This window comes from Capsicum annuum, chromosome 3, assembly GCF_002878395.1.
Source record: "Capsicum annuum cultivar UCD-10X-F1 chromosome 3, UCD10Xv1.1, whole genome shotgun sequence".
NCBI classification, from domain to species: domain Eukaryota; kingdom Viridiplantae; phylum Streptophyta; class Magnoliopsida; order Solanales; family Solanaceae; genus Capsicum; species Capsicum annuum.
This window is the reverse complement of record NC_061113.1, coordinates 27,406,602-27,432,871: the sequence shown is the minus strand read 5'-3', so window position 1 is coordinate 27,432,871 and position 26,270 is coordinate 27,406,602. Positions and strand designations below refer to the sequence as shown.

At 36.1% G+C, this 26,270-nt stretch overlaps 3 protein-coding genes across 6 annotated transcripts; 2 read left to right on the top strand and 1 right to left on the bottom strand.

Annotated features, from left to right (window-relative positions):
• Positions 1 to 2,119: 2,119 nt before the first annotated feature.
• On the top strand, positions 2,120 to 17,574 carry LOC107864057 (putative GTP diphosphokinase RSH1, chloroplastic). Of its 3 annotated transcripts, none has more exons than XM_016710310.2 (24): positions 2,120 to 2,617; positions 3,909 to 4,102; positions 6,186 to 6,350; positions 7,072 to 7,137; positions 7,302 to 7,394; positions 7,465 to 7,596; positions 7,728 to 7,826; positions 7,901 to 7,978; positions 8,065 to 8,136; positions 8,645 to 8,752; positions 8,945 to 9,042; positions 10,738 to 10,798; positions 10,890 to 10,952; positions 11,753 to 11,809; positions 11,896 to 11,997; positions 13,025 to 13,183; positions 13,287 to 13,418; positions 13,506 to 13,592; positions 13,741 to 13,812; positions 14,889 to 14,975; positions 15,068 to 15,524; positions 16,217 to 16,278; positions 17,021 to 17,089; positions 17,168 to 17,574. In XM_016710310.2, the coding sequence occupies exons 1-24, from the start codon at positions 2,590 to 2,592 to the stop codon at positions 17,261 to 17,263; spliced, it is 2,637 nt and encodes an 878-aa protein (XP_016565796.1). In that variant the 5' UTR covers positions 2,120 to 2,589; the 3' UTR covers positions 17,264 to 17,574. The 3 variants fall into 3 exon arrangements, with proteins under 3 accessions (XP_016565796.1, XP_016565797.1, XP_047265182.1); XM_016710311.2 differs by having other exon boundaries at positions 2,220 to 2,617; positions 16,229 to 16,278; XM_047409226.1 differs by lacking the exon at positions 11,896 to 11,997 and having other exon boundaries at positions 2,220 to 2,617.
• Positions 17,575 to 17,758: 184 nt separating this feature from the next.
• On the bottom strand, positions 17,759 to 21,171 carry LOC107864059. Of its 2 annotated transcripts, none has more exons than XM_016710312.2 (3): positions 20,686 to 21,171; positions 20,090 to 20,162; positions 17,759 to 19,829 (listed from the first exon to the last, which is right to left on the bottom strand). In XM_016710312.2, exons 1-3 carry the CDS (start codon positions 20,997 to 20,999, stop codon positions 18,135 to 18,137), a joined length of 2,082 nt encoding a protein of 693 aa, XP_016565798.1. In that variant the 5' UTR covers positions 21,000 to 21,171; the 3' UTR covers positions 17,759 to 18,134. The 2 variants fall into 2 exon arrangements, with proteins under 2 accessions (XP_016565798.1, XP_016565799.1); XM_016710313.2 differs by having other exon boundaries at positions 20,090 to 20,159.
• A 3,135-nt stretch (positions 21,172 to 24,306) lies between these two features.
• Positions 24,307 to 25,930, top strand: LOC107866422 (protein SEED AND ROOT HAIR PROTECTIVE PROTEIN). The gene is made up of 2 exons (XM_016712492.2): positions 24,307 to 24,559; positions 25,335 to 25,930. The coding sequence occupies exons 1-2, from the start codon at positions 24,325 to 24,327 to the stop codon at positions 25,703 to 25,705; spliced, it is 606 nt and encodes a 201-aa protein (XP_016567978.1). The 5' UTR covers positions 24,307 to 24,324; the 3' UTR covers positions 25,706 to 25,930.
• The last annotated feature ends 340 nt before the right edge of the window (positions 25,931 to 26,270 follow it).

The following is a 26,270-nucleotide window of genomic DNA, read 5'->3' as shown; positions in this document are numbered from 1 at the left end:
TGCCACTTGAAGAGATTTTTTTCTCAAGAAGGATATATTAACATTCCACTTTACTTGGTTAAGCAAGTTATGATCCCTCTAAATTCGAAGGACTCCTCAGAAATTCTTGATCTTGAACATAATAAATTCTTAAATTTGAGGATAAATTCTCTTCAAGATGAAGAGAATGATACAAGACAAAACACTCCAAATATTCTAACTCAAGGTAATTGTAGAGCTTTAGGGATGAAGAAGAGTATTATGACTCGTTATGAAGAGGATGGATGAAGGAAGAATGCCTTGTTTTGAGTATTTAGGCTTTTGGGTCACTGTTGAGTCCATAGTCTTTGAGTATTTGGATTTTGGGTCACTTTTGGACTCAATTAGCATTTAGGATCACTTTGGACCCAAATATAATAAATAACCTTGACTTTAAATAGGTAGTCTTCTCTTAGACTTAGGGTTAGGTAATTTTTGATGAAAACTACACTTGAAAGTATTTTAGCAAGCTTATTGGGAGCTTTGTGTTTGGCTTAGAAATGTTGGTTGTAAAGGGTCCAATATCCTTCTCGTTCTTCGTAGAATTTAGTTGCTTGTCTAGAATTATTATTTAGGGGCCTTGGTTTAATATATCGTGGGTTGTTTACGATTCTTTTACTTGTGTCTATCTTTTATCCCCTTTTTATTTCTTATTTTTCGATTTCTGTAATTTGTGTGTTGTTTTTGTATTCTCACTCATATCACAAAAGGTCAGTTTTCTCATTAATTCTAACTTTCTAAAGAAAAATAACTTTGTAAAATACTAATAATTATTAATTGATTGATCATCTGACAAAGTCCTCGGGGTGATTCTATGGAGGTGCTTGGAGGCTATAGGGGTGCCCGTGGCGTACACTAGGTTGATTCAGAACATGTTCGACGATGCAAAGACTCGTTTGAGGACAATAGGAGGAGATTCATAGCACTTTTTTATTTTGACAGGATTGCACCAAGAATCTACTCTTAGCCCATTTTAGTTTGCCTTAGTGATGAATTTTTTGACATGACATATTTAAAGGAGGTGTCTTGGTGTATGTTATTTATTGTTGATGTTATACCGGTTGATGAGACTCGGGGAGGAGTTAATGATAAGTTGGAGGTTTGAAGACATACCTTTGAGTCTAAAGGATCTAGGTTGAGCAGAACCAAAATGGAGTACTTGAAATGTGAGTTTAGTGATTTGTCGCATAGGGCTGACGTGGTAGTAAAGTTGGATTCTTAGGAGAAAGAGTTTCAAGTATCTTGGGTCTATGATTTAATAGAATGATGAGATTGAGGAGGATATCACGCACCGTATTGGTGTAGGGTGGTTAAAATGGAGGCTTGCTTCGGGAATCTTATGTGATAAGAAAGTGCCTTCTAAGCTTAAAGGTGAGTTATGCAGAGTGACTGTCCGATCGGCTATATTGTCTAGAGTAGAGTGTTGGCCAGTTAAGAACCCCCACATCCAAAAAGTTAAAGGCGGCGAAGATGGGGATGTTGCAATGGATGTGTGGACTTACTCAGAGGGACAGAGTAAAAAATGAGATTATTTGGGAGAAGATGAGAGTAGCTTCGATGGAGGACAAGATGCGGAAAGTGAGGTTGCGATGGTTCAGACATGTGATGAGAAGGGGCACGGATGCTCCAGTACGGAGGTGTGGGGGCTGACTATGGATGGTTTTAGGTGGGGCAAATGTAGGCCAAAGAAATATTGGAGGGAGGTGATTAGACATGACATGTAACAGTTACAACTTACAGAAGACATGACCCTTGCTAGGATGGTGAGGAAGACAAAGATTAAAGCAGAGGGTTAATAGGTAGGGGTATATCCATAATAGTAGGGAAGAGTGCTTTGTTGGTATCTGTACCTGTAGTTTCTTGTATTCTCTTGTTCGTGATGTTTTTATAATGCCTATGATTTCGAATAACTAGTTTACAGTATTACCTTGTAGTTGTCTTATTTTTTTTATTATCTAGCGATGTAATATTTTTTTTTTTAATTTTTCTTTTATATTTTTTGTTGGAAGTTATACTGTTGAGTCGGGGTCAATCGAAAACAACCTCTGTACTTCAACATATATTGTAATTGTTGATCATGAGAAATCAAATCACGTTTTGCAAGGCAAAGCCCCAAAAAGGGAGAGAAAAAAACAGAAAGAAACGGGGTATAAAAAGGAATAAAATGTTGAGAAAAATTAAAATCTTTATCAAACGGTTTTTTTTTTCCTTTTTCTTTTTCATTAATCGTGTGGTGTTAAGGCTGAAATCTGCGTGACTGAAATATCTGTATCTCTCTCTAGATTATCTCCTCACCATTTTGTTGGTTCTCTTTCTCTCTCATATTCACTTCGCTCGCTCCACCATTTGCTTATCCTCCTCCTCCCTTATTTCTCTTTATTCCACCATTTTCGCCTCAACACAACAATCCCTGCTGCGATTTCACTCTCTGCCCCAATATAATAAGCTTATGTATTTGCTCCGTCTCTGTGTTTCCACAAGAGCCAGTTTTTGTTCTCGTTGGCTTGATTTTTCTTAAGCGGCTTCAATTTCTTCTGTTCTATACTGTGTTCCGATGCGTTTTGAATACACATGGCTTCTTCTGCTACTTCAATGTCAGGTAATTCAATTGATACATACACCTTAATTGCGAATTAGTCGCGCTCTGGCTATTTAAGTTATATAAAAGCAGCTGGAGGTTAACTCAAATCTACTAGAATTACTTATAGAGATAACCTAAATGATGTGTGAATGGCGTGTTAATCAAATTCGTTTTCATTTCCACTGCTAAATAATTTGTGTTGCAAGGCAAATTAGAGGTTTTCTGTAGCTGGAAGTTAACTAAAATCTACTAATATTACTCGTAAAAATAACGCGAATGATATGTGAACCGTTTATTAGTTTCATTTCATCAATTGATAGATACATACATACACACACCTTAATTGCGAATTAGTTGCGCTCTGGCTATTTAAGTTATATAACTTTATTCCATTCTCAATGGTAAATTTGAGTGTTTTCAGTAGCTGAGGTTAACTAAAATCTACTAATATTGCTTGTAGAGATAACGTGAATGATGTGTGAATGGCGTGTTAATCAAATTCTTTTTCATTTCCACTGCTAAATAATTTGTGTTGCAAAGACAACTTAGAGGTTTTCTGTAGCTGGAAGTTAACTCAAATCTACTAATATTACTCGTAAAACTAACGTCAATGATATGTGAACCGTTTATTCATTTCATTGTGCGTGAATAGCCTGTTAATCAAATGATAAATACACTTTAATTACGAATTTGTCACGCTTAGGCTACTGCTAAATAATTTGTGTTGCAAGGGCAGATTAGAGGTTTTCAGTGGCGGAAGATTAACTAAAACCTACTAATATTACTCGTGGTGGAGCTAACGTGAATGATGTTTGAACCGTTTTTTAATTTCATTTCATTGTGCGCGAATGGCATGGTGATCAATTGATACATACACTTTAATTGCAAATTAGTAGCGCTCAGTCTATTTAAGTTATGTGAAGTCTATTCCGTTTTTTTCCATTCCGCTGCTAAATAATTCGTGTTGCAAAAGCAAATCAAATGTTTCAGTAGCTGGAGGCTACTAAAATTACTTGTGGTGCTAACGTGAATGATGTGTGAACCATTCATTAATTTCATTTCTTTGTGCGTGAATGGCGTGTTAATCAATCGATGCACACTCCTTAATTGCGAATTAGTCGTGCTAAGACTATTTAAGTTATGTAAATTTTATTCCACTGCTAAATCAGTTGTGTTGCAAGGGCAAGTTAGAGGTTTTCAGGAACTGAAGGTTTACTAAGAAGGTTAACTAAAATCTAGTAGTATTACTCGTGGTGGAGCTAATGTTGATGTATGAACCATTTATTTTGTTTTTGTCCCAATTGTGCAGTTTCTATCGAATGTGTGAATGTATGTAAGCCTTGGAAAGGAGATGTGAGTGGAAGACTCGACTGCAGTGTCCTCTCCTGTGCCTGGAAGGCTCCAAGGGCCTTGACTGGGTTCCTTGCTAGCACAACTCATCCTTCTCAGTGTTGCTCTCCTCCTTTTGGGCGATATGGAAGAAGAGATCGTCTCCGCCTATGTGTAAGTTTACTCACCTCTCAACTTGCACTTTCTGAAATTAATCACATTGAGTGAAAGCAAATTTGAGTCCAAAAAGCTTTATTTTAGTTAAGCTTTTAGCTTCAGAGGCTTTGCTGCCTTGTACTTTACCACAACATGTTGGTCATTTCATGTGATAGTAACTTGTTTGTGGTGAGTCAGAGGATTAATTTGCTATGGATTGGTCTCTTTTCTTTTTTGCTTTTGTATATGTTTAATTAATAGTCTTCCATAGAGGAGTGTGTAGGAAATTTGGTCCTTTATATTGTGTTACTCCCTCCGTTTCAATTTGTTTTCTTACTTTCCTTTTTAGTTAGTTTCAAAAAGAAATCCTATTTCCCTTTTTGGCGACTCTTTAATTAACTTTTATGGCATGTTTAAGAGTTAGGACCACAAGATTAAAGGGTATTTTGGTACATTCTATATATCTTTAGTTTAAGACCACAAGATTCAAGTCTTCTTTACTTTCTTAAACTCAATGCCAAGGCAAAACCAGACAAACAACTTGAAATGGAGGAGTACTTATCTATGGAACAAATGGAGGAATATGAGAATCCAATTCAGAACTTCAAGGCAATGGATGGATTTACACAAGATTTATAAACTCACTTTAATGTCTTTGAATTGTGATACACACCGTGGGACATTTCTATATAGCTCAACAACCTTCCACATGTCGATCAATTCTGAGTTCCCATGTAGACTTGAATTCTGACTTACAAATGTAAGATGAACTTAGTAAAGGTTGAGTTCAATATCACATGAAAGATTTTGGGCATCTTACTAGAAACCTTAAGCCAATGAGTAGAGTAGCTCAAAACCTTTAGACATCATTGGATGTCTTTAAACATCCGATGTAGAACTTTCTTTTACTCAGTAGAAGAGTTCATATTCACATGAGAATATTCATATATGCATATGTATATCGGTGCAAGTTTAGTTTGTTCGATTCTTTTTTAGTGGTTGCTTAGATCTTGTTCTTTGTTGATTTGAGGAGGCCAACTTAGAGAGCTTGACCTCAGTAGTTCTTGATATGTTTCAGAATTTAAGTTGAGACAAATCATGTTTTCTTTCCCATTCCGCCCGCCTGTTATCCAAATCGTTATGTTCAGCAAAATATAATAGTTTAACAAAGAGTCTTTATTCATAACAATATTGCTCAAGACAGCTTGAGCGTTCCTCTAATATTTGACTGCATACCTACTAGCTCCCACCCGTAAAGGTACCATGTAACTCTACCAATCAATGCTTTTAAATAAACCGAAAAAATCACTTAGCTTATCGTATTTCAACTCTGCTGTACCCTGGCCTCCAGGTTATGTTAGGTGAGCTCTTTCATTTACTTCTTGTTGTCAAAGTGTGGGCAGTATTTAGACCTCACAGTAAGCCTACAGGAAAGATAAGATTTGTCTAGGGCCACAGATGTGCTATCTATGAGAAGATTCAGTATGATATCTGATTATTGAATTATGTTTTTGGATTATGCACGCATTTATATTTAGTGCGGCCTTTGGGTTTTCCTGTTTAAACCTAGCTAGGGTTGATGAATGAGGTAAGAAAAGGTAAAAAAAAAGGTTCTGTATCTTGAAATCTCTTTTGTTGGTAATAAAATTTCAGTGCACCTTAATAGAGTGGAATGTATGGCAAAAATTCATAAATTGGACCCCAACCAAATTGGAATGAGGTGTAATTGATTGATCAGAGCTTCTAAATATACATCTGCGCTTCTTGAATACTTACGCCTAACATAGCATAGTGTTAAATGTCAGAGATTTATAAAATGACGTGTTAGAAAATTGAAATGGGTATACTGCAGCAAATGCATGATAAGCCTTTCATTTTGGACCCTATCAAGTTTCCCAAAACCCTTTCTCTAGAGGTGAGTCAAGAACTCAACGAGAATGAGTTTACGTTTGATCCGCAGAAACATGTATATGTTTCTTTGAGCATACATTATATGTGTATTTCATGAGAAGTTATGCATAAAGGATTATAGTTGCTTTTCTTGAGAAGCAATGTTATATCTATCACATTCTTTTACCTCACTAGTGTTTACTTTTGGTAGAGATGTTATACTTCTGATATGGACGAACGCTATCCTGTTGAAGTTCCACGTGGAGTCCCTGGCTCAATGCTTCTGCCATCTGCTTCTAGCAAATGGAAATTGTGTTGCTCTTTATCATTTTCATCAGAGTCATATGCAGAGATATCTCCTGAAAGTTTGTGGGAGGTTTGTGTTCCTCTAGCTAAATCATCTCTGATTCCTAGCATCAATGGCAAAGCTTGTCTAAACATCTATTCTCTTTCACAATGGAACGATTAAGAATTGTGATTTACAGTTGCTTTTTTATTTTTATTTAAAAAAAAAAAGAAATTGAGAAGCACTAAGATTTACCAGTTGTGAATAACCAAAATTTCTCTGAAAGTAAAAATGGGAAATTTTAAACTGCTAAATGTTCTGACTAGAAGTAGAAATCCCCAGCCAGTCTCAGGACGTCTAATTGACATTCTACTGTTTTTCTTTTCCCATACATAAAACTTTTATTCGTCTTGATGAAGTGTAGATGGGGTTGTCTTTCCATTGAGCCGGGGAGACAATCCAAATCGTAGTCAGTGTCCATTATTTGATTGAGCATGACTTGGTCTTCTAGTCACGTTAAACCATCCAAAGGAGTACCCTCAGCCCCAAAAAGTGCTTTCCTTCTCGCATGAAAGAAAAAAGATGTTTAGCTTTTTTGTCTGCCTCCTTTACCTATCAAAGATTATGTTAATATTGCAGATGTTTCTTTCGATGTTGAATCTAAAGCCGGTGTTGTCTTTAGTGTGCATTTCTTTCTACATTAATTAAGATACAAAACGTCACTTCTAAGTGTTTGATTTTTTTTGTCATTTGCTAATATCAATTGTCTGTTATGTCTGTATCTTGCTAATATCAGTTATCTGTTGTGCAGGATCTTAAACCTACGATTTCGTATCTTTCATGCAAGGAATTGGACTTGGTTCGTAAGGCTTTGAATGTAAGTATATTATCATATCATCAACATTCAACATAATTGATCTTCTCCTCGGCTTTGAATTCCTTGCAAGTTAAGCATCTGTTACCAAATACTTGGCATGCCATAATCTCCTTCTAAATCATCTTTTTAAAAGAAACAATCTTATCTACTGATCATTATTACAGCTTGCTTTTGAGGCACATGATGGTCAAAAGCGTCGTAGTGGAGAGCCTTTTATTATTCACCCAGTTGCAGTTGCACAGATCCTTGGACAGCTTGTAAGTTGTGTTAACTATTGTATTTTCCTGGCTAGGAAGGGATAAACTGATTTGCTATTCTTTTTTTGAGGAATTGGATTGGGAGTCAGTTGCCGCTGGGTTATTACATGATACTGTAGAAGACACAGATGTAGTCACTTTTGAAAGAATAGAGAAGGAATTTGGTGCAACAGTTCGCCGTATTGTCGAAGGGGAGACTAAGGTAGTGCCTCAGAAGATATAGTTACTGTAGAATCTTCTTCTCTCCTTTTTTTTTTTTGTGTGTGTTGATTTGTTTATGTAGGTAACAAATTAAAACGAACTTGTTCATTTGATGTAAATGGGATGTGCTAGGTATCTAAGCTGGGAAAGATCAAGTGCAAGGATGAAAGCCATGTACAGGATGTCAAAGCTGATGACCTTAGGCAGATGTTTCTTTCCATGACAGAGGAGGTAATGCCTCGAATAATTAGCACAGATTTCGTTACTTTCTTCCCAATACCTTATCTAAAATGTTTCTGTTTCAGGTCCGTGTTATAATTGTCAAATTAGCTGATAGATTACATAACATGCGCACTCTTTCACATATGCCTCCACACAAGCAGGTATGTAAATTGTATGTTTCTTTTTCTGCCTGTTTCTATCAATGCTCTAACAATCTTGCTGTTCTATGTCGTCCCTCCCTCCCCAGTCTGGTATCGCAACAGAGACGCTGCAGGTGTTTGCTCCTTTGGCGAAACTTCTTGGAATATACCAAATCAAGGTTTCCCTTTAGCTTCTTCAAGATTCTTAAATGCTTTGACATGCAAGATATGTCCCTAACTGAAAATTCCTTTTCTTCTTCCTTCCCCTTAGTGACTTGCTGTGTGGCCTTTAGAACTGTATAGCTGTTAATGTATATAGAGGATCTCATTTTCTTAATTCTTTGTTGGATTTGCTTAATTATAACAGTACTCGTGCATATTTGTTAGCAATATATGTGATCAAAATCTGCAAAGAGATATATGATGCAGTTCATAAAGTGATTTTCATTTTAGTCCTCACTTTTTCTATGTTTGTCATCTAGTTGCCCCCTTTATCCTATACCTAATGGAACTGTCTTTTCTTTTGCCTGGTGAGGGATTTAGTCTGGGTGGGCTACATTCTTTGGAAGTGAAAGAGGCTTTGAAATTTTGGGTTTACTATCACTTGTTTTATTATGTACAGTTCTTTTCCTCTAACTTATTTTTTATATCTGCTTAGTTGATGAACATTTGACTTCTCGTATGCAGTCAGAGCTTGAAAACTTAGCATTTATGTATACAAATGCTCAAGACTATGCCAGAGTGCAGCGTAGAATTGCAGAACTTTATAAAGAACATGAAAAGGAACTCGAAGAGGTACCTATCCCTCGCCCTTCTTAATTTAGTTACTTTGAAAACCTCCGTCATCCCACCATCCACGCAGCGACATGCAACTTTTACTTATAAGCTGCGGAGTGAGAACGTTATCTGTGATCACTGTGGTGTTTATGGCAACTCTTATGTAGTTATCAGTTCAACCCCTCCTCATTGCGTGGTGTCTTCCCGTAGGCAAAACGAATATTGATGAAGAAAATAGAGGAAGACCAATTCCTTGACCTTGTGACAGTGAAGACGGAAATACAATCAATATGCAAGGAACCTTACAGGTGGGCATATGCCTATTTCGTGCTACTAATTTCATATTTAGTTTGTTGATTATATCCGTCCCTGGTATCTTGCAGTTTACTTTCTCTTTATTTGGCATGGTACTTTTTTCACTGGCGGGTTATCACAGCCTCAAAGGAAAGAGTGAAATTCTACCATCGCTTGATGCCCACCTAATAAGTTCTATTATCTGCTTGATAAAAACGTTGCCCTATCCTCTGGTTTACTATTCGCTGATAAATTGTTGATAATGACAACCATTGTATAAGCATGTTGCTCTTCTGTCCTGTAACATGGTCCTTCTTTCTTTTTGTTTTTGTGATTCCTCATAATGGTTGTGCATTTTGGAGTGTAAAGAGAGGAGAGAAAGTTGTACAGTTAGCACTCCTGTTGGGATCTAGGGAATATCCAGTTGTCGATCCACAAATCATTTTCTCCAATTTCTTTCCAAATCCATTGAAGCGAAGTATGGTATTTTTCTGCAATATTTGTCAGACCATAATGCTCTTTTTCAATTTCTTGGATCCTTTTCCATTTTAAAAGTTTCTATGGTTGAATTGCATAGATCTGTTCCAGCTCATTCGAAACTTAGGCATGGCTTTTGGGCAGTTCTGTGCATTTTCCAAAGCAAAGCTATTGAAGAAGTGTCTGGTTCTTCTGATCTTAATTTTTTTTTTTGTTCACACTAGAAATGTGTCCCTGTTAGTAACATTCGTATAGGGTTTTATTGTGGGGGAGAATATATAGTCGGACTCTTAACCTTGACAGGAATATTCACTTAGACACCTCATGGCTTGTGCCTATTGAGCAACTGAACTCAAGCCAAATTGTGCCTGTTAAACCACCCGTACTAGCTTCTAGCAAAAGCTCAGCGTGTGAGCTGCTGCACGCACATTGACTTGGAAACACTAACGAAGCATAAAAAGAAGGGCTTACTCACTCCTCAACAACACCAAATGGCTTTTTAGTGTGAAAAGAAGGGTTACTAAGCAAAAAAAAAGGAAAAAAAATACGTTTCTTTCTGAATTGCATTTTTCAGGAACTCCCTCGCTGCCCACCGTGGTCGCTAGCAGTGATGGTTCTCCGAGACCGACTTCTTTAGTTCCTTTGGAAAACCATTTTCTCTATTCCAGAGTGATTGAGATGAGCTCGAAAAATAAATGAATTAAGAGGCCTTAAACGGTAGAGTTCATCAAATATGAGAAATTAAAGCTTTTATTGAAAATTCAAGCACTCTCATTGTAATCAATAACCTTGGCCATTTGTTCACTGCCATGAATCTTCTAGACTTAACTGGGTAATTATGAGGAAAGTTCAGGAAAAATTAAAGAAAGAACAAGCAAAGGTTAGTGCTTTTGGTGTAAAATAGCAGACTTTCATGTGACCTAAGAGGAATCTCTTTCGGATGTGGTGATGGGATTGGTGGCTGCGAGAGAGCTTAGGGTGGATGTGGTGGGGAGAGAGAGGAGAAAGAGATTATGTTGTTCACGCACTCGAATAGTGAAATTTAAGCCCTTTTTCATGTCAGCAAGTTGTGTCTAATAGATACAATTTAGTTTGAATTCAGGTAGGTACAAGCCTCAGTTGAGGTGTCTAAGTGAAAATTGCTTACAAGTTTAGGGAGCCTTTCATGTATTCTGCCTTACTGTTGTGACAGTTAATATTGCCTCATCAGCTTTGATGATTCTTATCTGCAGCATCTACAAAGCAGTGCTCAAATCAAAGAGCTCAATAAACGAAGTAAACCAAATTGCACAGGTCTTCTTTTGTTATAAGCTTGATAAATTTGATAGAAATTGTTGCTTTATGTCTACTGTTATGTGTTGACTTTATATATTTGGATTGCCAGCTTCGGATTATTATAAAACCAAAACCTTGTGTTGGAGTTAGGCCCCTTTGCAGTGCACAGCAGGTAACGTGTTATGACAATGCAGATACAGCTCTCTTTTGAAGTTGAATACCTTTGTTTGGTTTCACAAAACTTCTAAGGTTGTTTATGCTGTATATTTTTCAAAGTTCAAAAAGTTACAAGTTTCAAAAATAATATATTTTTCAGTGTGCATTTGGTGGACAGTTTGGGAATAGAGAAACCAAAGATGTTTTGAAAACAAAGCCGACCATCTCCAAAAGATTAAGATAAAATGCTTAGGGCTGTTCTTTTTTTGGTGTAAAGCAATAGGTTTAGAATACCAAGAAACAATCTTTGACATATTAGAATCCCTGTGAGATGACAGGGGATCAAATGCTCTATACTTTTGTAATCTGTAATTAAGGGGTGCTACACTGTTTATGTGTAGTCTTATATAAATATACAAATATGTTACCTTTCTCAAAAAAAATAAATATATTATTCAAAGTTCAATGGGGTTACAATACAACTTGTATTTCCCAAAGTTAAGAGAAAAACGGGGTTCTTTTTTTTTTTTTTTTTTTGGTGTGTGTGTGTGTTAATGGTGGTTTATTATTTTGTTCACAGAAACAGGACATTCATTAGATGTTACTTTGCGATCATGCATTTTGTTTTGAAATAAGATCACTTACTAATGTATTGTAATTCATGAAGATTACCTAAGTTTTTATTACTTCCGAAATTGACAGAAGCAATTGCGGTGCGATGCACCAAAGTCATATAAATTATTTAATCAACACCTAAATTAGCCCCTCTTTCTGTATACTATTTAGAGGCATCTCTGACATGTTTTTCCTCTATAGATATGCTATCATCTGCTTGGATTAGTACATGGAATTTGGACACCTATCCCTCGTGCTGTAAGTATTGGATAATTTATCTGCATCCCTTTTTTTGTTTTATTTTAACGGACTTTTATCGCTCTATCTGTAACATTTTGCAACAGATGAAAGACTACATTGCCACCCCAAAGCCTAATGGCTATCAAAGTCTTCATACAACTGTAATTCCATTTCTTTATGAGAGCATGTTCCGTTTGGAGGTTCAGGTACACTCATGGCACCCCTCAGAACTAAGGAACAATAAATATATCAGTTATTCCAATATGTATGACCCGCCTGTTTTGAAATGTACCAAATGTTTGACACCACTGTATCTTCTACCAAATTTCAAGAATTCAAATATATTGAACTTTTCAAATTTTGAACTTCCCTTTGATATTTCTCTATCAAACTATTGTTTCAGCCATTATTTCAATATTTTGTTTAACTAAGAGTGGGGAATATGTATATCCTGCCGAAATGTTTTCTTTTTTTAAAATAAAAATAGTCCTGTTGAAGTGTCTTTGGCATTTTACTTAATACAACAACAACAACAAACCCAGTGTATTCCCACCTAGTGGGGTCTGGGGGATAAGATGTACGCAGTCCATACCTCTACCTCTGATAAAGTAGAAAGGCTGTTTCTGATAGACCCCCGGCTCAAGACACGAGATACCACACGAGATACCACACAAACACATAGTAAAGCACAGAAGCAGATTACATAACATAAATACGGCACCCATAAGTAATATAAAACAGAGGAAAGCAGAGGAAAGCACACAGATTCGTAATAAAACATGGAACAGGGAAGGCGGAATCATAACAGGAATAAAACCCCCACCAAGTAATTCCCTACACTAGCGACCCAAACTGGCCCTAATCCTCTGCCGAAATTCGCGCCCTCCAGACCTTCCTATCTAGGGTTATGTCCTCGGTGAGCTGTAACTGTTCCATGTCCCGCCTAATCACCTCGCCCCAGTACTTCTTCGGCCTACCCCTACCCCGCCTAAAACCATCCAACGCTAGCCTCTCACACCTAAGGACCGGGGCATCCATGCCCCTCCTCTTCACGTGTCCGAACCATCTCAATCGTGCTTCCCGCATCTTGCACTCCACTGAAGTCACACCAACCTTCTCCCGGATTTTACTTAATGATTATAAGAATTTGCCTCTGGTTTAATGACAAGTCTGCATTTATTTGTTTCTGATTATTTTCGAGCTACTTGATTATACTCATGTAATGTTTGGCAGATAAGAACTGAAGAGATGGACCTCATAGCTGAGAGAGGCATTGCTGCACATTACAGCGGGAAAGGTTTTGTAAATGGTTTAGTTGGGCATGTTATAACCAATGATAGAAGTTCAGGAGGGAAAATAGTCTGCCTTAACAATGCCAATATTGCTCTCAGGGTATAAAGTATATTGCTTTTGCTAAACCGTCTAGTGCCTTAATAGCTGTGTGGGTTTCATCTATTAACTATTATTATGGGGTAAAGTTCCTTTTCTGGTGCAGATTGGCTGGCTGAATGCAATTAGGGAGTGGCAAGAAGAGTTCGTCGGAAACATGAGTTCTAGGGAATTCGTGGACACTATTACCAGAGATCTGTTGGGCAGTCGTGTCTTTGTGTTTACGCCTGGAGGAGAGGTAAATTCTGTGTGATTTTCTATTCGATTTGTTCCCCTTTTTTGAGTCCTGTTACATCATTGCTATACCACTTTGCTATATTTGCAGATAAAACATCTCCCAAAGGGGGCTACTGTCATTGATTACGCGTATATGATACACACTGAAATTGGCAATAAAATGGTGGCTGCTAAGGTCTCAATCTTGTTACTATGGGCTTTTCCCAGTATCAGCTTGATACTGTTTTCAATAATATCTCACCTTATTAAAAAAAAAAAACTGTTACTATAGGTTTTTAATGCTTCATGAATCTGGATGTGACTGCAGCATCTTGTGTTTGCAGGTGAATGGTAATCTTGTCAAACCAATGCATGAACTTGCAAACGCAGAAGTTGTAGAGATTATCACCTACAATGTTAGTTGCTACGAATTCCGAAACTTCTATTGCCTATGTTCTCTATCTTCTATTCTTTTTTCTCTTCCTTTTGTGGGCAGGCTGGGGCTTGCTACATTTTTCATTGTTTTTGTCTTGCTGAGACCTTTACACGTCTTACACATGATGTAATTTGAAACTTCTAGATATCAACTAAACCTTAAGAGTCTAAGCTAATACAAATGAAAGGAAAAGCAAATTTTGTGGTTTTGGCTGATTTAAATTACAAGGTTATGCAGATAAAGGTCAGCCTGTATTTAATATGCTTCCACTACCAACCATATGGTTGGAAGTTTGTGTCACCAAGGAATGAGGTGGAAGTGGACGACTGTTGTGCTCCTGGGCAAGGGATTTTTGAGCTCCTGGTTTTACCTGGGTTGGGGTCTTGAGGGTGGGATACCAAATGTAAAGAAGTTCTGGGATATTCATTTAATAAACGCATGTAATATACCAAATTGAAAAATAAATATAACAATCGAATACTTCTCCATCACAAGGCATGACTTATCTTTTAGTCTGAAACTGATGTCTTGTAGCTAAGCTTAAGGATTTTGGTGCAATGGAGCTGTTATAAATTGAAACATGGTTATTGTGCTTGTATCATTTAAGTAATGCATGTAATATACCAAATGGATATTACATATTACCATCAAGCACTTACTTCCAACACAAGGCATAGTCGGAGGCTGTATTTTCACCAAGGGCTTCATCATCAATCATTTGTACGTAAAAGAGAAAATATGTCCCTATATACAATGTAATTTTCCGGTGAAGGGATTCTGATGAATCCGTTCCTCCCCAGCATTGCTTATCTTTTAGTCTGTTGTGTCTAGCCTTAAGTCGTTGGATTTTTTGTGCCATTGAGCTGTCATAAATTTAAAAATGGACTATCCATTAAAAAAATTAAAAAATTAAGGATGGACTATCGATCAAGCTACATGTGTAGGTTGACGTCATTCATTTCTTTCTGTAAGCTCTGTAATTTTACTTGATGCATTCAAGTAATTAGTTCCTCATGCTGGTAATTTACAAGCATCTGGTTATTTTCCTTTCTTCAGGGTCTCTCCAGCAAGTCTGCTTTCGAGAGACATAAACAGTGGCTTCAACATGCAAAAACTCGTAGCGCCCGGCACAAGATTATGAAAGTAGGTATCTTTGCATAGTTAGAATGGAAATTTATTATGTACTGCTAACTGCTACTACAAATTAACTAATGTGGAGCTCATCTTTTCTTTAGTTTTTGAGAGAGCAAGCTGCACTATCAGCATCTGAAATAACTGTGGATTCAGTAAAGGAATTTGCTGCTGAGTCTGAAGGGGACAGCACAGTGGAAGAATTAGCAGATTACTCTAAGGGAACCAAACATTCGTGGGAGAAAATCCTCAAGAATGTTATGGAGGTATCATCTGGAAGGATGAGTAGTGAAGATATTTTCCAACTCCGTAGCGCTAGCATTCAAATTCCCAAGGTAAACGGGAAACATAATAAGTGCATGCAGCATATGAGTTTGAAGGCCACAGGGGAGACATTATCACAAGGAAATGGTGTTGGCAAAATGATACTTGCTAACATACCAAGGTACAGGGAAGTTCTGCCGGGATTGGACGGCTGGCTGGCTAGCAAAGTTGCAACATGGCAAAACTTGGAAGGGCACTCTGTCCAGTGGTTTTGTGCTGTCAGCATAGATCGAAAAGGTAGTGTTTTGTCCAGATGCTAATTATTGCATATGGGCATCAAATTGGATAAGGCATCACTGGTCATATATATTTATATTAGATGCATTTGCGAACTTTGCTATGTATTGATGGTTCTATCCAAGTCATTTGAAGAATCATTACCACTAGCACTGCAAGTATTTGGTTTTTTCCTGTTGCTGTAGGCATTTTTTAGACGAAACCTACTCGCCCGACCAATCTCTCACACTGGGTTGGCCCACTTAAAAGTGGGGGTGGGGCCTGAAGTGCTCCCAACCAAAAGGTTCTAACATTCCTAGGGCTCTAATCCAAGACCTTTAGTTAGGGAGAAAGATCTTAGCCACTACGTCACACCTCTTTTGTGAGAAAGACGCTCGTCAGAATTACGTGTTTAAAATTTTGACTGCCTCTTAGAGCTAAGTATTTTCAAGTTCAACAAAATGACATCAAAAGTTTGAATAACCAGAGAGGTGCGTGAGAATTAGTTGTTAATTACAGTTAGACTTTGTTTTTGATGTATTTGTTATAGTTCCAACTACATGTATTCCAGTTTATTAACCCTATATATTCATTTACATATGAACATTATCTGTGACCCGGTATCCGTTGAGTAATAGAAATTTAATATCTGGCCAACACTTTTCATGGTTTCTTATCATGGCTGACATCTCAAACCAATATAATTCATTTAGGCATGATGGCAGATATTACTTCAGCATTGGCAGCTGTAGGCGTCACCATATGTTCTTGTGCGGTGAGTTGGAACATTCATCATATCATTTTTCATCTCCGCTTGAACTCCTAAGCTATGCATATTGATAATTGACATTTTTATAAGGTCTGGGTTGATTGTGAAGCTGTCTGCAGTTGATGTCTGGACCTAGCTTACATTTGTGAAAATTTTCACCATTTGTTTTATATTTAATAGCTGAACCTTGATTCAAAAGGAATTAGACATCTTTATTAGCTGGCTATATAGGCAGTTTGTGATGAAGAGTGTGATACTGTCAGCTCTTTGATCTTTACTACAGCAATAATCAGCAGGAGCTAATAATGAACTATGTTGAATGAGGATATCACAAGTTTAAGTCAGTCAATTAGATCTCGTACTTGCATCTTAGAGAAGTGAGAGAGTATGCGTAGCTTTTTTTGACATGCTGATGGCTAAATAAGGAGGAGATGAATGTCATGTCTGGAGTGATTGAACAATCGTGGGAGGGACAGCACTGGATAGGATAGGATTCAGATATCGGATGCTAAAAGAACAGTGTTTTGAGCATTCATTGTGAAAATAGTGGACAGAGAAGGAAATTCGTGCTGAACTGTTATGAGGAGAGGACTAAAACAAAATCTAAACTTTTTTTTTTATGTTATGCAGCCTATCTATTAAATTCCGTTCTTCTTTTTGGATGAATATTCATATTCGCTTTCCATTTCAATTATGTTAATATTTTCAATTGTGAGGTGACTGGATTCTTTCTTCAAAAAAACTGCAGGCTGAGATGGATAGAGAGAAGGGGATGGGTGTTGCACTATTTCATATTGAAGCCGACCTCGAGAGCTTGGTATGCCTTCTGAACATGATTCAATATAACATTTCTCTCTTGTTGTGTGCTATTTTATGAATTCTCAGCCTCCTGCAGGTTGGTGCATGTTCGAGGGTTGACATGGTCCTAGGTGTTTTGGGATGGTCCACAGGCTGCAGTTGGTCAGAGAACCGACAGTTTCTAGAATGCTAGTTTAGTGGCCTGGAGTACTTGCCCAGCTGTTGAAAGCTTGGGGAAGAAAGTTTTGTCCAGTGAAATCTGAGTTCTTTTTGTCATATCTGTGTGATCTTCTAGTTTATTTTTTTTCTCCTCCTCCCACCCTCTTGACAAGCATAGAAACAAACAATATTAGGTAATATGGTGTCAGGCGACTGTATATAAAGGAAGAGTAGCGACCAGTTATACTTGTAAAGAATTTTCAACTATACGAACTCCAACAAAAGTATGTTAAGACATTGTATACAAAATAGATAAAGTATCCTCCATCGTATCATTTTTTTTCACATCTATTTCTAGTGTCATCATTCTCCTTCTCCCCCCACCACCCCAAACTCCAACAGAAAATGTGAGTGCATCCGTTGCCATCGGCTATATATGTACTATATTGCCAAGTTTGCATCAATTGTAACAACTAAGCTGAGTACGATATAAGAATTGGATCTATTTGCCTTCGAATAATAACTGATATAGGCTTAAAATGCACTTCAACAACAGAATCAGTTTTCAAGTCCACAGTCCTAATAATACGCATGAGTTTAAAGCAAAAAGCAAGTCAAAGAAACAGATGTAAGCCGATGATTCTGTGTCTGATCTACGGCTTGGTATCTTGTACTCCATATAGCCAAACTTCATAATATGTACCCCCATCCGCTTTCTTATACATGTCCATCCTTTTTCTCCACTCAAAGGCAGCGTTTGATCTACATCGCAGCAGGTGCACGTACACATTCCTTTTAGCTCAAATGACACGTACAAATATATATTTGTTTATGTTTAGTCTGACACATGATCTTAGTAAATCCAAAATTATTTCGCGCTCACTGATTTAAAATTTTGAATACGCCTATAACGGAAGGAAAAATGCCTTTAAGCATAAAGTACCGAAGTACCAGATTAGCACTAGTAGTGCTCCCAAAAGCAGTCTCCTTCCCCTGGTGATTATAGCTATATCATCCAGGTGCATGAGCTTCATTTGGTACCTCTCAATAGCATTAACTGCTGAAACCCCTTTGTCATCGTAGCTCTGCTGGCAACTTGTGATGGCGACATCATTCTGTGTGCTTTTCAAATTGCAGTTTTCTACACTACATGTTTCATCATCTTTAATTTTCGGTCCTTCTTCCTCTTCTTTCACCTTCTTCTCTTCATGTTCCCACACAATTTCCTGGTTTGAGTCAGCTGGACAAATTTTGTCACTGTTGGATTGCTCAGAGGAGTTTCTTGCTCCTTCCAAGGTGTCATTTTCAACATCCTGTGCAGAATCATCGTTGTCTACTACATTGCCATCATCATCATCTTCTACTTCACCCTTCACTTCTTTGCCATATGCTTCTGGATCCTTCTCCATTACCTCAATGTCCATACATAGCCTCTTTGAGTCCTCATTGTCTTCCTCTGAAGCTTTTCCTAGACAATTTTGTTTGATGCTTTGCTTCTCAACCAACTGGATAGGGGAATAATCTGCTTCTGGGCTCTGCTCTCCAGCTGCAGGATCCATCGCTTTTGTTTCTTTTATCACTTGAATCACTTCAGCAGAATTCAGCTCATGTATTGGGGCATTTCTGATTTCAGAGGCTGCCAAATTTTGCACATCCACAATGTAAGTTCCGCAGTGGCTGTTTTCTGATGTTGCTTCCTCATGGTAGGAGTTTGTTTGATCATTCTTGCTGGAACACACTTGTTCATCACTAAATTGCATCTTTGTGTTGTATTCCTTGGCAATTTGATCAATCTTAGTTTCTGCATCAGCACATTGTTCTTCAATATACATAATCTGTGTATGGCCCTTATCTTTATCTTCATAAGCTTCAGCAGAATCCTCATCATTTATCAAGGCATTTCTGATTCCAGAGGCTGCCAAATTTGGCACGAAGATGCTGTAAGTTCTGCAGGGACTGTTTTCTGTTGTTGCCTCCTCGTAGCAGGAATTTGCTTGATTACTCTCCTTGGCACACTCTTCTTCATCACTGATTTTCATTTGTACGTCACATTTCTCGGCAAATTGCTCATTCTGAGTTTCTGCATCAGCACATTGTTCCTCAAAATACATACACAGCAAATGGTCTTTATCGTCATCTTCATCAGCTGCCATCATTAATTCAGCGGCAGAGTTCAGTGCTTCATGCTCATTACAGGTGCTGGTTTCTTGATCACCCGTGGCTTGTTTTTCTTGTTCTTGAAGTGGAACCTCCTCATGATTATCCGTCTCGATCACACCAGTATGTTGCAACTCACTTGATTCTCCTTTATCATCATTGTGTGCCTTGATTTCTACTTTATTATCCATTTGCAAAGCAGGACTGCTGAATATTGTCGTTTGAGCTTGATGCACACGCAATAGTACCTCAGTTTTCTCATTTCCTTGGATTACCTCGTTTCTTACTTGAGAAACCTCATCCAGTTCCTGATCAGGATCAGGGAGCAACGAAATCTTGGTCTTGGATAACTCTAAAGATGGAGACTTCCCTCCTCCTTTTGGATGATCAGAGACTATAGCATTGAGGGTGTCCTTTTCTTCATCAAGCTTAGGCTTCCCATCCTGCACCAAATTGCTGTCATTATCAGATTTCACTACCTAGTACATCATCTTGTCATGCATTTTCTCAATTCTTGAACCATGTTAACAACAACCACAACAACATACCCAGTGTAATACTATAAGTGGGGTCTGGGGTGGGTAGAGTGTGCGCAGACCTTACCCCTACCTTGAAAGGCAGAGAGGCTGTTCGTGATAGACCCCCGACTCAAGAAAAAGCAAGTCAAAGCATGTTTTGAGATACAAAATGAGATAGTAAATACCTGGATCAAGCATGGAGTGGAGAACAAGGAGGTGGAATAATTGTCATTGAGATACAACTTGTCAGTCCCACTGCTGAAATTTAAAATCAATGAACATATTCGATTAGCTGGAAATGAAGAAACACACCCTCAATCTCTCACAATCAATGCCAGTTTTGTTATAAGTAGGACATAAATGAAGCAAAGAACACATAAGCCAGAACCAAATTAGTTGGAATTAAGGATTAGTTGTTGTTATTGTTACACTAACATTAGGTACAAGTTTGTCAAAAGCATCTAAATTAGCAGAATAAAAAAAAAGTTAAAATAAAAAAAAAGTTAACTTCTTCCTGTCTGCCTAAATATTGGTAGACAGAATTAACTGGTATCTGTACTGTATGAGATACCGGGAGCCTGATGGAATAATCGAAGTACACACAAATTGATCCAAACACTCATTATTAAAAACTTGTATTCAGGGGCGGCGCTAGGAAGAAAGCTTGAGTCAAAAGTCAGTATTCATGTTTGAAAAAAGTCACTTAATATATATAAGTAATTTAGAATTCATTTACTCGTAAACTCGAAATTCTCACTTCGCCTCTACTTGTATTGCTAACCTGGAAGTTGATTGTTGTTCCATACATGGAGAAGAACAATCAGGAAGAATAAAATGAAGCCCTTTATTTGATTCATCTTCAATTTTATCATTCCACTCTTTCTTTATAATCTTCTTAGTGGATTTCTTGCACTTTCTTGAAATCAAGAATGTAGAACCCATAGCAACAGCTGTTACTAATGCACCACCTAACAAAATGACACAACCAATATTGCCACTAACATTTTTTGTTGAATTAATTTTCATTGTGAGTTTTTGATTCTCTACTAGGTTGTGTTTTTTTTTCTTGGATTTGAAGTATTCCTCCTTCGTCATAGTTTATGTTATGTTACTGTTGTGTTACTGCTCCAAAGTTCTTGGGGGTTGGAAATGAAAGGAGAATGGGTTGTTTGGTGAGTTTCTCAAAAAGTGTGCACTTTTCTTCTTGGGATTATCAACACAAGATAGTGATGTTTGCATGACTTCTTAATGAGCTTTTACTAATGCAGGATTTTGTGCTGAAATATTTGGTGTATTTGTAAAGTATCACTAGTTTTCTATTTAAACTATCAAACGTTCACTTAAAATATTATTAACTATTTATTAAAACACACCTTAAAATTGAATAGATCAAATATTTGAATACATACGACAATAAACCACTTGACAACTAATTTATCCATAAAATTTCGTCCACACAAGCTGACTCATTATTTACTTTCCTTTCAAGTCTAACATCTACAATTGATTGCAAAAAGAGTTGCTTTACTTTTAGTTTAGCTACGAGTACTTCTTATCAATATTAATCGGAACCTATTTCTCAATTATATTTCAATGAGGTTAACTATTACTTTTCATAATAAATGAATTGTTTGATTTTGACACAATATTAAGAAAAAAGTATTAAAGATATAAATTTAACACAACTTTTCATTTTTACCCCAAAAAAAAGAAAAAGTTGACCTTATAATACCTTTTCAAAAGTTAATTGGTTGTCAAATCATAAGGGCAAATTTGGAAAAAAATTTAATAATTCACTTATTTTGAAACACCAATAAATACCCCAACAATTCACTTATTCCCAACAGAGGGAGTAGTAAGCAATTCCAAAATTGTTCATGCCACCTAATTTTTTCCAAACAATTCGGTTCTTCTCTTCCTAGTTTGGTAGCATGTAGCCAACAACCAAACCAGTAGGCACTAGCCCAATGTCCATAACGTTTTGGTTGGTGTACTCTCGAAAATTTGGTCCATCCATCTCGAACATTCTTTTAAGGATGTCCTCGACACCAATTTCGATATAGATTGTGATGGGATGTTGTGGGCCCTTTCTTGCAACGTGCATTTAAATATAATTGGGTTTCAAAGTAAATATCGAACATCGATAATCGAAAAATGAAAACTGAATTAAAAATAGAGATGTCCTTTCACTACTGTTTTTTCCTTGAGGATGATGTCTTCAACAAAGAGAAACTAATTATGTATATCACAAGGACGTAGAACTTAACACAAAATATCAAATTACTGCGTTTGTCAAAAATTGCTTCACTTAATCACCTAGTTCCATTTTCTAGTTCTAAAATTTGGACACTGTTGATTTAATTTGTACAAAAAAAAAAAGTCTAATACTATTTAACGTGTATACAGTTTTACAAACAACTTACATGTAAGTTCTGAAATTTTATATGATTGAAGTTTAGGAGAAAATTTATTAAATTCAGTCATATGTCTGTAAACTTCAACTTCAGATCAAAACGCCTGAACTTGACTTCACTCATATATAAAACTTTTTTCGGAAGTTTTTTCCAATGAGACACATGCAAATATTTATGAACATAGAATATAACTTAAATAGAAGTGATTTGTAAAATGATCTCGAAGGTGAGTAATCTTAGACTTTTAACTCCACTTGTCCTGTTAACAAAGCTTCGAAGTTTAACAAATTTGTGTATGATCATGGATAAAACATTTGATTTTAAACTTCGAAGATAATAAAACAAGCTAGAAGTAAAAATTTAAAAATCACTTTAATTATTTTCAAGGTTATTGAATGTAATTTTCCTTACTTCTCCTGCTCTGGGTTTCATTATTATAGAGCAAAATTGAAGAACATTTTACAAAAAAAAACAACAAAATTTTGAATCTTCAATCTACACGTAAGCTTATAACCAAGAGACATGCATATAAAAATACTCTAGTTAAATTAGAGTAGGAAAAACAAAATATACATATACAACAGAAATTTAAAACAATACGTCTAAAATCTAATATGGGGGGATTCAAGAGAGCTACAAACATTTATTATCCAAATTTATATATCACACTGTATATATAAGGATTCCCAATTTGACTTTCATCAATTAACTTAAATATTTGGATCGCATACTCAAATTCTTTGAGTCCCTTTGAAGGATTATTCTTTTATAACACCATATAATGACACTTTATATTCCAATATGATGAAAATCAATTGTATATGTTAGAAATAAACTTTGAACAGTTGGAGAAACTAAAAGTGGACATAGCTAGCTGCAAAAATGAGGTAATTCCATGAACATACTTATAGAATATATTTAAGAAAAAATCATGCTGGGAAAAGGCTCGAATCTATCACCGGACTATTAAAATGACTCATCGATGTCATTTATTCAAAGTTTGACCCATCTATGTCACCGTTGTTACAGAAAAGATTTATTCATGTCATAATTTTTAACTGGGATTCTGCAAAATCTTTTTTTCGCGTGGCCTCTTATTAGAGGTTCGCGTCAACAAATCCAAATAAACCAATATTACTTAGAATTAAAAATTATTTTATTTAAAAATCAACATAGAATGAATGGTAAGTAACCTCACCTGCTATAACTAACTTGTTTGATCAAATTTTCAAAATCTGCTTAATTTTGTAAAGTTTCATTGTTAGAAGTGATTTTTGGGTGTGGACTAGTGGTTCAATGAAGTTGGGATGAGCCACCATGAGGTCTCATGTTCAATTTCCATGAGAGACAAACACTAGATGTTTTCTTCCCATTTGTTCTAGCCTTAGTGGACAGAATTACCTGGGACCTGTTGCTGGTGGGAGGTAGCAGGTATTCCGTGAATTTAATTGAGGTGCGCGCAAACTGACTCGGACACCACGGTTATAAAAAATAAAGTGATTTTTGAAGGCAAAAAACAACTTTTAGAGACTAGCAAATTTTGTTTGACTAATTAATTGGAAAAAACAATTTTTTTTTTTTTCTATACTAGAGCAACAATATGTGATATGTCTAATCAAGATATCAAAAATGCACTCAAAAACATTTCCCTCTAAAAACTTAGGTCAAATATACTCTCAACCCTCTAAAATAAGTTTTTAAAAAGAAAAAAGGGCTCTTGACTTCCCAAAATCTTAGTGAAACAAGCTACTATAAATTACATTAATGATATAGAAAATTTATTATATATATTGTCAATGTTGCAAATTAATATTATAAGTTGAAATGCTGATTAAATAAGTTAGTGGTCTACCAAATCATTAGATCGTGCAACCCTCTAATAAATACCACAACATATATACATGACCTCCACAAAGTTTTGACAAATTTGTTCTCTTATATTAAGGGTTGAGAAACAACCCCAAATTATCAATTAGTTAAAATAAATACACAATAGTATTAACATAATGGTTTCAATCAAAAGTCTTTCATCATTCTGCATTCTATTTTCCCTTGTAGTAGCTACTATTGCTTCTGCAAGTAGCAATTATGGAAATGGTTATTATGGTTATGGTAATAATGCCCCAAAACCATACAACAATGATGTGCCTACAAAGGGACCATTGGTGCCACCAGCAAATATAATTGCTGTTCAAGGAATGATTTACTGCAAATCTGGATATAAAAGCTTCCCACTTAAGGGTGAGTCATTAAATTTTAATGTAATAGGGATCTTTTCACAAATTAAATAGCTAGCCGGATTTATGATTTACTTTTTCTAATCGATATACCTAAATTATACACTGATTATACATTTCATTAATTGACTATTTGTGTAGTTGGCTAGATGACTATTTACATTAATTCTTCTAACAAATTTGGGGATGTCTTGGTAGTTGTTAGTGGTTGAGAACGGAAAAGAAGACAATTTAACACCCTATTAACAACAAAATGAACTAAATATTTTCTAAATACTTATTACCACTTGAAATAAAAAGTTTCCTGAAATTAATTATTACTACGTTTTTTCAGCTTTGTTTATTTTGTTGAAACTTTTACATTTGAATTAAAATTTGAATTTGGAAGTGAATGGTTTGTCTTTTAAAAGAAATCTTACTCTATGAAGATAAGTTATGTCTTAAATCTTAACAGATAGATAAAAGGGAATTGGTTTTGTAATCTGCTTACCAATGCCTTTTAGTTTTATGTCATTTTTCTAAAAGATCTTTATCTTTACAGAGTCACCTAAAGGGTTTGACGAGGAATTAATATATCTTGTAACTTACAAATGAATAGAAGAAAATAGTCTTTTCAAATTTCATAAAAATGAAGATCTCTTGTAAATGACGTAAAACTAAAAAAGAATGGTAAGTAAACTAGAAAATCCCCAAAACAAGTTGCAACAAGCTACAAATTACATTACTAATATTATTATTAGTGTATATAAGTTAAATTCTTTCGACCTTGTTACGCGCAGGAGCCGTAGCAAGGATAACATGCCTGGGAAGGGAGAAAAACGGATATGAAACAGCTCCATTCTCCTTCTCAAGTTACCAATCGAATGCAAAAGGTTACTACTATGCTGTATTTTCACTAAATGAGCTAAAGGGATATGATCACTCTTACAAAATCACACAATGCAAAGCCTTCTTAGAAAGCTCTTCACTTGAAGAATGCAATGTACCAACTGATGAAAATAAAGGCAAAACAGGAGCTCTTCTAACTTCTTACAGATTACTCAACGAGTATGGCAAGAAGAAAACATTGTTGTATTCTGTTGCACCTTTTGTTTACACTTCTGATGATGAGGACTACACCAAATCTAATTACAAACGTGAGGGTTATTAGATCAATTTTGATGTCCGGTACCACATTGGGGGATGACTAATTTGAACTTGCGTAGGAAAGTCTCGTTATGGAGGAGTAAAGTACACTCTACCAAAGGTGACTTCACATTAATAATTTATCACCCATGAGATTTGACATCATGATTTGTTTTTATTATTATTATTACTAATTCGTATTTTTGATGATTTGTTTGTATGCAAGAAAACTTGAGGATCATTAATTTGACGAAGTTTGTGTTTTGACAATGAGTGAATGCTTTTTCAGCTAATATGAGTTTCTTTATATATATACTCTCTCTATATACTCATCTGTTATTATTACCAAGAAGCAAGAGCGGAGTTAGGTGGGGTCAAGGGATTCATTGCAATTCTCTTCGCGAAAAATTACAAAGTTAAGTTGAAGCTAGTCATTGAAAATCTCTAATAAGTTGTTATGACTTAGCTTGTTGGTAAGAAGGAATTTGTCAAATAATATTAACAAAAAAAATATTATCCCTATTATCATTAATAAAGTAGTTAACTATCACGACCCAAAAGGCCACGAGTGGCACCCACACTAATCTTCC

What these genes read in the sequence shown, in the direction of transcription:
- LOC107864057 (XM_016710310.2), top strand. Translation starts at nt 2,590, where the DNA reads ATGGCTTCTTCTGCTACTTCAATGTCAG. An exon ending in CACAGATCCTTGGACAGCTT is followed by an intron (nt 7,395 to 7,464) that starts GTAAGTTGTGTT and finishes TCTTTTTTTGAG; the next exon opens with GAATTGGATTGGGAGTCAGT. An exon ending in TTCTTTCCATGACAGAGGAG is followed by an intron (nt 7,827 to 7,900) that starts GTAATGCCTCGA and finishes TTTCTGTTTCAG; the next exon opens with GTCCGTGTTATAATTGTCAA.
- LOC107864059 (XM_016710312.2), bottom strand. Translation starts at nt 20,999, where the DNA reads ATGACGAAGGAGGAATACTTCAAATCCAAGAAAAAAAAACACAACCTA. An exon ending in GAACAACAATCAACTTCCAG is followed by an intron (nt 20,163 to 20,685) that starts GTTAGCAATACA and finishes TTTAAATTTCAG; the next exon opens with CAGTGGGACTGACAAGTTGT. An exon ending in CCACTCCATGCTTGATCCAG is followed by an intron (nt 19,830 to 20,089) that starts GTATTTACTATC and finishes AATTTGGTGCAG; the next exon opens with GATGGGAAGCCTAAGCTTGA.
- LOC107866422 (XM_016712492.2), top strand. Translation starts at nt 24,325, where the DNA reads ATGGTTTCAATCAAAAGTCTTTCATCATTCTGCATTCTATTTTCCCTT. An exon ending in TAAAAGCTTCCCACTTAAGG is followed by an intron (nt 24,560 to 25,334) that starts GTGAGTCATTAA and finishes TGTTACGCGCAG; the next exon opens with GAGCCGTAGCAAGGATAACA.